Below are 10,258 nucleotides of genomic sequence, written 5' to 3'. Positions count from 1 at the left end.
GAGATCACAGATCAACTATGTTTTTCTTAAAAACAGGATGATGTCTTACAAACTTTTGTCTTCTGCAGGAGAATAAACCATTGTTTCCCACTCAGGTAGCTTGTGGTAAATCTAGCTTGGACATTTCTGACAATATGGCCGATAATCAAATTCACTAAGTGAAAAAAAAATTGGAACTTTACTTCTGGAACCTCCCCAATGAGCTCTATTTGCATTTGTAAAGAAACAATAGGAAGGTGAATGGGCTGAGAAAGACTGTTTGGGGCTGGTTTATACAGGGTCAAACCCTCCTCTGGACCTTGATCCCTAAAGTTTGTCACATAGCCCACAGTGAACTTAAAGGTGTAAAAGGGTTTGATAGTCACCTTTATAAAATAAGAACACTAGGCCGTCTTAATATTTGTCCACAGAGTTCCATGACTAAAAGTCAGCTTTCTCTAATCCAAAACATTGTAATGGAATTTTTGGCAGTGAAAGTATACTACACCATTATAGATTTTCCATCAGTTCCCAATCCCAACTATCAAGGTGACCCATACATTACTTATATCAGCTTTGATCCATTGCACTCCTAGTCTTTTCATTTAAAAGCTACCTTTAAAAATGTAACTGTACTTGTGTTGTCTATAGCTGTCATGTTTTCCACACCCATATAATTTGCACCACTTTGGAAAGGTTAGAACCCTATGTATCCATCACTGTAAATGAATACATGGGTTTTTTATATGCTTAAGGACCCTCACTGTACTGTATGTGTCAGACCCTGATTGGTTTATTACTGAGCTGTCTTTCTTTCTGTCTCTGTCTATAAGTAAAGGTCTTTGAGCACGTCTGTAACAGCTTTGCCCTTTGCAATGGGCAACCCATGTAAATGGTCCTTGTATAGTACAAATTCTGGTGTAGATTCACAACACATAACGTACATGCACTGCATACAAATTGCTGCTGCATTCCATTTTTGATTACAGTACTAACCTTACCCACAACATTGCTTTCAATTTACCCCAAATGAAAAAGCACTTATGTCACATCTTTTATTTTTTGTGCTTTTTAGATTTTATTGGCTGTTAAAGAAACATAAAAATAACAAATATATAGTGGTGCAATTTTTGTGCATTTAAGTTTTCGTTGTGGTTGTGATTTTGTTTTATTCATGTACATTTTAACAGTTTTTGAGACTTCACTATTGCCCTGCTGCTGACCCCCATCTCGTGTGCGTTTTGCAGGAGAAGACGAGTGCCCTCAGCCTGAGCAACGTGGCTGGGGTCTTCTACATTCTGGTCGGAGGACTCGGCTTGGCCATGCTGGTGGCCTTGATTGAGTTCTGTTACAAGTCCCGAGCCGAGGCGAAACGAATGAAGGTGGCAAAGAATGCACAGAATATTAACCCAACTTCCTCGCAGAATTCACAGAATTTTGCAACTTATAAGGAAGGTTACAACGTATATGGGATCGAAAGTGTAAAAATTTAGGGGGTAGGGAACGAGGTTTTCATAAATTCCCCCCAAATGCACGCTTTTTGGCTCCATCCGTTCCATCCTTCAGTGTTAGTGAATGAAGAGGTTGGCCAAAGGATGTAAAGTATGTACTGGTGATTTATGATTTAATGAGAGAGAGAGATACCCCCCCCCCCCCCTTTTTTTAAAACTTAAAGTTGTGTTTGTCCATTTAAGTTTCCTTACTCTTTTAAACCATTTTCATGTATGACTGTTGATGGCCATGCTTACCTCTGTCCTAGTAACACATTTCAACAATAATGCTTGCAATGACCATGCATAAGCCTTTACATGATCATTTGACTCTTGCATTGTGTTACTCATGGACATCATATTGAGTTCTCATCTACATTCTCATGTTTTGAACATTTCTATCTCTTAAGCTTATACGTGTGCAAATATTCTGGCCTAACATGAAGCTTCTTTGTGTGTGGATCCTTGTGTGCATGTGATGAATGTGTACATGCGTGTGCACTCTGCGCGTGGTTTTAGATGACCTTTGGGGACGCCATGAGGAATAAAGCGAGACTTTCCGTCACTGGGAGTACTGGGGAGAATGGTCGGGTGATGACTCCAGAGTTTCCTAAAGCCGTCCACGCTGTCCCGTACCCAAGACCTGACATGGGACTGAACGTCAGCCTGACAGATCTGTCCTGATTGATGAGAAATTTCTGAGTGCCTTACAATGGTTTCAATAGAGCGAATTTTTTCATGTGTCCTACCCTCCCTCTCTCTGTTCCGGCGCTTTTTTCTGTCTGTCTGCTGAAAAGGGAAAGGTTGGAGACAGAGGCTTTATTTTGTCTCTCACAAAGACTCATATATTGTTGCTGTCTCTGTTTCTCACCGTATTGCAAATGCCTCCCCCTCTCTGGGTGGAATTACATCTCGGAACAAAAGGGAGGCTTTTTTCTATACTGATGACACCATGCTTTTCCTATCTATCTGTCTGGACTGGACTGGACTAGGACCGAAACGAGGGCTTGATTGACAGCAACGGCTGCTTCTGGGAGTTTCTGTCATCTTAACTGTCTGTGTGCGAGTGTGTAAGTGAAGAGTGAGCAGGAAGATGTCGTCAAACACACTGTTTCTGTAGCCACCACCGCCAAACAGATTTTCAAGCACACTTGATATCATCTGCATTAAGATGTGAAATGGTCCCTTTTTTTCTAAGAAAATCAATGAAAAAAGTTTATTGAAAAAAATATTTTTATGTATTTTCACAAAATAGCTTTTAAATAAACTTGCTTACATACTGGTTGAATATAAACATCTTAATGTGTGATAAAGAAATAAAAAATACTAAACAGCTTCTAGTTCCATATTTTTAAAGCCAAATACATTGCATATGGGGTGAGATATTGAAATCATGTAATTAATTCCTATTCTAAACTTTCCTGTATATTTTATTCTTTAACATTTGGTGTTGATATGAAATATATGTCAATGCTTGACATTTGGACTCAATCCTTCTACGTTTCTCTTGTTATCGTTGGTGCAGCAATTATTTTGCTTTCTTCTTTTGTCTCTTTGTTTGCTTTCAGTGCTTCTGTTTGTATTTTTTCTGACAAGGACCAGGGTTTGTTCTACTTTTCAAGATAAAATAAATCTGTTTACATGCCAGGAATGCAAAACAGAAAACAAAAAATTGTATGGTACGGTATATTGCATCATATTTTGGAGTGACATCGAAAAGGCATCAACATCTACATGGTTTACGTGGTGGTTCCAAATGCCAAATAAGTAAGAGTGCCAAATCCTAGTGCCAGTAGATATAAATATAGTCTTAATATAATCAATCACTGTCATCTCAGTGAATGTAAATGATACATTCTGTAACTTTTGTAACTAGATGTACAGTTGGTGGCAATGACAGTGCTAATACAATAGCCTTTCTCGCTTTGTTTTTCCTGTCTCCATGTATTTTGCATTGATCTGACAATAAAGTAGCACCAGTTGCATGTTGTTGCCGCAAATACATTTGTTGATTTCATTACCGCCAAACATGCGTTTTCATTTTAATGTTGAACTTGTGAGGTTTACTGTTTGAATCGGAAATACAATGTTAGACAAATATACAATATATACATATATACATATATTTTATATAAAAAGTTGAAAATACAAAAATTATAGCCCCTTTCTTTGAATCATACTCTGCTGGTTTCATTAGGTTCTGAATCTGGTAATTATTTGACTTCTGCAGTCTATCATCAGCCACTTACAAACTGATGCAGACAGACACCGTTAACTTTACGTACTGCAATTGACAAATGAAGAGTCCTTGAACATCAACACAAAGGGAGGTCAATTGTACGATTATTATCACTGTTGTTTTTGTACTCCAAAATAGAAACATACTGTAGTTGCTTATCAGTATCATTGCATATTCAGGCTATTCTCACTGACATTTTGTATATGGAATGTGTGCTAACTTGTTTAATTTTTGGGACTCTTTATTAATAAAAGTGGCTGATCTCTTTCTGCCTCTCAGTGTGTGATTTTTTTGTTGAGAGGATTTATGTTGATACATGGTTACTTTCTTGAAACTTTGCTTCAATATTTAATAATATTTTGTGAAGTTATGCAGTCTGTGATGCTTTTTTTTTTTTTTTTTACCTTAAATACAGTGCAGTAAAACGTATTTGTCCCCTTTCTGACTTCTTTTCTTTTCTTTTCTTTTTTTTTTTTTTTTGCATATTTTCGTCATACAGTTGCAAGATAAAGTATGTGAACCCTTTGGGATTTCTTGGATTTCTGCATAAATTGGTCATAAAATATGTTCTGATCTTCATCTAAGTCACAACAATATACAAACACAGTCTGCTTAAACTAATATCACACAAAAAAAATAAATGTTTTCATGTTTTTATTGAACAAACCATGTAAACATTCACAGTGCAGGGTGGAAAAAGTATGTGAACCCCTAGGCTAATGACTTCTCCAAGAGCTGATTGGAGCCAGAAGTCAGCCAACCTTGAGTCCAATCATTAAGATGAGATTGGATGTGTTAGTGAAAGCTGCCCTGCCCTATAAAAAACATACACCAGTTTTGAATTTGCTGTTCTCAAGAAGCATTGCCTGATGTGAACCATGCCTGGCACAAAAGAGCTCTCAGAAGACCTACAATCAAGAATTGTTGACTTTCATCAAGCTGGAAAGGCTTTTAGCCTTGATGTTTATGTGTCCACAGTAACACAGACTGTCTACAAACAGAGAAAGTTCAGCACTGTTGCTACTCTCCCTAGACTTGGTTGTCCCATAAAGATGACTGCGCGAGAGCACAGCACAGAACGCTCAATGAGGTGAAGAAGAATCCTAGAGTGTCAGCTAAAGACTTATAGAAATCTCTGGCACATGCCAACATTTGTGTTGACAAATCTACAATAAGTAAAACATTAAACAAGAATGGAGTTCATGGGAGGACACCACGGAGGAAGACACTGCTGTCCAACAAAAACATTGCTGCACGTTTGAAGTTTGCAAAAGAGCACCTGGATGTTCCACAGCACTACTGGAAAAATATTCTGTGGACAGATGAAACCAAAATTGAGTTGTTTAAAAGGAACACACAATGCTACGTGTGGAGAAAAAAAAGGCACCGCACACCAACATCAAAACCTCATCCCAAATGTGAAATATGGTGGAGTGGGCATCATGGTTTGGGGCTGCTTTGCTGCCTCAGGGCCTGGACGGATTGATCTCATTGACAGAAAAATGAATTCCCAAGTTTATCAAGACATGTTGCAGGAAAACTTAGGACCATCTGTCCAACAACTGAAGCTCAACAGAGAATGGGTGATGCAACAGGACAATGACCCAAAGCATAGAAGTAAATCAACAACAGAATGGTTTCAACAAGCGAAAATATGCCTTCTGGAGTGGCCCAGTCAGAGTCCTGACCTCAACCCAATTGAGATGCTGTGGCATGACCTCAAGAGAGTGATTCACACCAGATAATAATATTGCTGAACTGAAACAGTTTCGTAAAGAGGAATGGTCCAAAATTCCTCCTGACCGTTGTGCAGATCTGATCTGCAACCCAAGGAGGTTATTGCTGTCAAAGGAGGGTCAACCAGTCATTAGCCTAGCGGTTCACATACTTTTTTCACCCTGCACTGTGAGTCACAACATGTTTTGTTCAATATAAACATAAAAACATATATTTTTTTCTGTGTTTGTCTATTGTTGTGACTTAGATGAAGATCAGAACATATTTTATGACCAATTTATGCAGAAATCCAAGGATTCCCAAAGGGTTCACATACTTTTTCTTGCACCTGCATTTCAGATCAGAAAACAAATCTTGATATTTGATAAAGATACCCTGTGTAAAGATAAAATGCATTTTTTAAATGAAGATTTCATTTATTTAGACATAAAAAGCCATCCTAACTTACCTGGCCCTGTGTGACAAAGTAATTGCTCCCTAAACCTCATAGCTGGTTATGCTAGCCTTGGTTACAACCACTGCAAACATTTGTGATAACTGACAATGAGTCTTTCACATTGCCCTGGAGGAATTTTAGCCCACTCTTCTTTACAAAAATGTTTTAATTCAGCAAGGGTCTTCTGGCATGAACAGCTTGTTGAAGGTCATGCCACAGCATCTCAACTTTATTTGACTGGACCACTCAAAAACCTTCATTTTGACTTTTCTGAGTCATTCAAAGGTGGACTTTGTAGTGTGTTTTAATCATTGTCCTGCTGCATAACCCAAGTGCACTTAAGATTGAGGTCACAAACTAGACCATACATTCTCCTTCAGGATTTTCTGGCAGAGAGCAGAATTCATGGTTCTATTAACAATTGCAAGTCGTCCAACAAAGCAGACCATCACACTTAAACCACCATGTTTGACTGGTGGTATGATGTTCTTCTGATAAAATGCTGTGGTAGTTTTACTCATGATTTAACAGGATGCACACCATCCAAAAGCAGAATATTTTCCCAAAAGTCTTGGTGATCATCTGTTTTTGTCAAATGTGAGACAGGCCTTTGTGTTCTTTTGGTCAGCAGTGGTTTTTCAGCTTGGAACTGTCCCATGGATGCCATTTTTGCCCAGTTTCTTTCTTGTTGTTGAATCATGATCACTTTAACAGAGTCAAATGAGATCTGCAGGACTTCAAAAGCTATTCTGAGTTCTTTTTTGACCTCCTGGATTAGTCATTGCTCTTGGAGTAATTTTGGTAGGTCGTCCATTCCTTGGAAGGTTCTGCAGTTTTCTCCAGTTGTGGATACCTGTTTATCTGAAGGAACCATCTCCAATACAGCTCTTTTTTATTGGACCTGTATTTTTTCTGTCTTGGATATTTTATCTCTGATGTATTTGCTAATGAACTGTGTTTCAGGTATCTCTGTTATTTTCTGTTTTTTTGTTTGTTTGTTTGTTTTTCCTTATTTCTAACTTTAATCCCTAAAAGCCTCCCATGGACAGGTGTTGAAAATTAGAACTTTTCTATAAACATTTACAGCATCTGCGACCTGTGCATGATTAAGGGTGCTTTCACATTAGGGGCCCGGTCCCAGATCCGAGTGCGTTTGAGCCCAAAGTCCAGTTCGTTTTGGTAGTGTGAATGCAAACGAACCGCGCCCGTACACCGGCCGTGGCCCACTTGGGGAGGTGGTCTCAGGTGCAATTCAAGTGGACTCTGGCTCGGTTCGGATGAGATGTGAATACAACCGTGCCCAGATACAGGACAGAGCGATGTATCAGCTTTATGACATCATCGTAAAAGCCAAACTTCTGTCCACAGTGCGGCAGTTTGTTTACATTTTTCCTCAATAAAAGGCTGAAATCATCAGAATCCAGTCAATAAATGGTCTGTTGTGACTCACCTTACAGATGAACACAAGTTGGAGTCAAGTGAGAGGAGGTGCAAAGGCAAGAAAAGTCTCCTGTCACCTCAATAACCGCTGAATCTGTGCAGCATGAGCCCATTTAATCCTCGGAGCTGCACGTAGATATGCAGATATGAAGAGCCACGTTGCTGGCATCTTTAAAAGTGATTTTAAAATCATCCATGGCTGCAGGATGGACTTTTTGCCGGGTCAAAACAATAACAATCTTCGCTCAGGTCATGACCCGACTGGTTGCCATGGAAGCTCCTTCTTCTCTCTCCTCCTTGGCGGGGTTGTAAACCAGCTACGTGCATACCGCCACCTGCTGTTTCAAATTGAGTTAATATGCAAGTGGGCCTGGGCACATATCGATGTTGCTAGTATGAAAGCAAGCCAGCGGGGGAAGGGGGAGGGGGAGGAATCGCACCGCGGTGCGGTTCGAAACAACTGGGCCTAATGTGAAAGCACCCTTAATGTCACAGCATAAATGCTACTGTGTGTCCATGCCAAATAAATGCTTAATAAAATAAATAATAATGGCTCTCATCATGGTTAGATGGAGTCCCAAAACCTTAGAAATGGCTTTGTAACACTGAGGGTTTTTTTGAGAGAAATGAAGTGTTGTGTGCGTATTCAACACAGCGCACAGGCGAGCCAACATATTTTCTTGGCCCATTTTTTTGTAAAACTTGTTAATTTACGTGGACAAAATGTTCCCATCTACAGCCACTATGTGCCAGCACTCTCTGAGCTCGTTATAACAACAGGATCAAATTAGACGGAAATCACTGGAGGCTAATGCCACTACTATAGCCAAGCACCTCATACGACCCAACTTCAAAAATCCTGAAATATCCCTTTAAGAGATACAGATCATTTTGTTAAGCTCAGAAGAGCTGGTTGTCTGGCCCCTGAACAGCCCTTCATTTGGTACACCGCTTTGACTTTTTAAATGTGGTTTAAATTACAGGCATGACAGAATAGAAACTGATACTCATACTGGATCCATACTGTGGCTTACATAAAAGAGCTGTTTGTTGAACAGACATTATTACTTGGTCATCTATCCCACAAGGTTTAATCGGTTGATAGTATATCACCATGTCAATGAAAAGCATGTTTGGGACAAAATGACAATTGTTGATATGTTAAAGGGGCGGGGCTGGCCTGGCTAGACAACACTAGACCTGAAAAGGTCTGCAGGACTGAGTAATTTATGACATTGATTGCCTCCATGCCAGGTAAATTGGTTAAACTGGGGGGAAAAATGACTTTTTTGTAAAATGCAGGGCTCAAACTCAATGTATGTAGCAATTTTCTTATCAAAATACCGGTGTGCAGGTCCATTTAGAACTGTAAAGTTCTAACTTCCTCTGTCCCCATTCATTCCTAATGGACCCCCTACTTCTAGACCCCCAGGCAGGCATTTAGGATCATGTTAATTCAAACAACCTTTTCCATTATATTAATAGCAATTTGAAGTAAAAGTTTGAATACATTTATAACAGTAGTAGTACTTGCTATTCCGTTGAGTAGAAATCACTTTCTTGCATTAAAAGTGTATTAGTAGCTTTAGATTCGCTTTGGATTAGATTAGCTTGTTTGAATTGGTGGCCAGTAAATCTTTGATATGTTGAGTGACCATGGATGAATGGATCCTTTGCTAGCTTGGGAAATAAGGTTAGCTTTGTTGGCTACATTTTAAAACTGGACAGCCTTGCTACTCTGTTGTCTCCAATTTCAAAGCCCCTGAATCGAGGCACATCCGCTTGATTGACATCTCTCTGACTATGCTTTTACAGTAAGTGGTTCACACACCCGGGGGTGATTTACATTACTCTGGCTAATTAAACTCCTTTGGGCTGAAGCTAGATGAAGCTATACTGAAAGTTGAGGGTCTTGCCAAAGTTATTGTACCAAGGTCACCATACGGCAGAGATGGGAACTTGAGTCTGCGACTTGGACTTGAGTCGCACTTTAGTCACACACATCAGTGACTTCTGACGTGACTTGGACTCGTGGGCTAAAGACTTGAGACTTGACTCTGATTGGTTTAGGACTCGTGCACAATCTTCGGTTTTTAATTTTTCCATCATGAACTCTTGTCCCCTTGTCACTCTTTTTCCCTTTCTTTCCCTTCGGTTTGACGGTTTGTGCATCTATTACACAGCACCAACGGCTGCTCTCCTTTCTTCTACATCTTTGTTCATGCTGCATATAACAATGACACATAAACGGGACGCTCACGCACACACCTTCTCTGAAACGCACACTAAAATGTTGGTAGTGCAGACTTCAAGCTTCAGTCTGTTGAGGGCAAAAGTTTTCAGAATACCTAAACTTTATTCTCCTGCATTAAAGCTCCTCTCTGACCACGGAGGATCAGCATCAGCGCTGTTTGTGTGTGCTCCAGCTGTGTGTCTCTGTGTCACCCGTGTGAGCCATGGGAGTGCACAATGTCAAAATGCTATTTGGTTAATATTCCCTTGATATCATAGGTTTATGTGGAACAAATTAATGTTGGATTCTCTGCATTGCCACTTGTTGATAATGAATGGACATAAAAGACGATAGGAACATTGAAACTAAATATGTTTCATAGAGGCAGTGAGAAACAGAGACAGATGGATAAGAGGCTGTAACAGATAAATTAGTAACTAAGGAGTCCAGGAGATTTCGGCTGAACAAAGTGAAACTTAGCTTGATTTTACCCATATACAGAAATTTACACCATAAATGATGACAGAAGTTTTTAAAGGAGAATGGAGGGAGAAATAATCAGCATACTCTGTTGAAGATCTGTCTGAGTGAGAATTAGAAATGCTCATTGAGTTTTAATTTTATTTCAGAATAAACAGTTCATTAACAGTGTTTTTGTGTTAGTATATAATTACCACCATTAAAGAAATATATCTGACAAATAA

At 39.3% G+C, this 10,258-nt stretch overlaps 1 protein-coding gene across 6 annotated transcripts in view; it reads left to right on the top strand.

The window, feature by feature from the left end:
- Positions 1 to 3,973, top strand: part of gria2b (glutamate receptor, ionotropic, AMPA 2b) — a 126,716-nt gene extending 122,743 nt beyond the window's left edge. For 3 of the 6 annotated variants that reach the window (XM_041797306.1, XM_041797305.1, XM_041797309.1), the window contains exons 15-16: positions 1,227 to 1,361; positions 1,989 to 3,973. In XM_041797306.1, the coding sequence (XP_041653240.1) occupies positions 1,227 to 1,361; positions 1,989 to 2,153 (300 nt within the window). In that variant the 3' untranslated portion in view covers positions 2,154 to 3,973. Of the gene's footprint in view, positions 1 to 1,226; positions 1,476 to 1,988 lie in introns of those variants that run through there. The other 3 variants (XM_041797308.1, XM_041797307.1, XR_005992448.1) reach the window with 2 other exon arrangements.
- Positions 3,974 to 10,258: the final 6,285 nt, after the last annotated feature.

This window comes from Cheilinus undulatus, linkage group 10, assembly GCF_018320785.1.
Source record: "Cheilinus undulatus linkage group 10, ASM1832078v1, whole genome shotgun sequence".
NCBI lineage: Eukaryota > Metazoa > Chordata > Actinopteri > Labriformes > Labridae > Cheilinus > Cheilinus undulatus.
The sequence above is the reverse complement of the archived record's forward strand: the minus strand, read 5'-3'. Positions and strand labels throughout refer to the sequence as shown.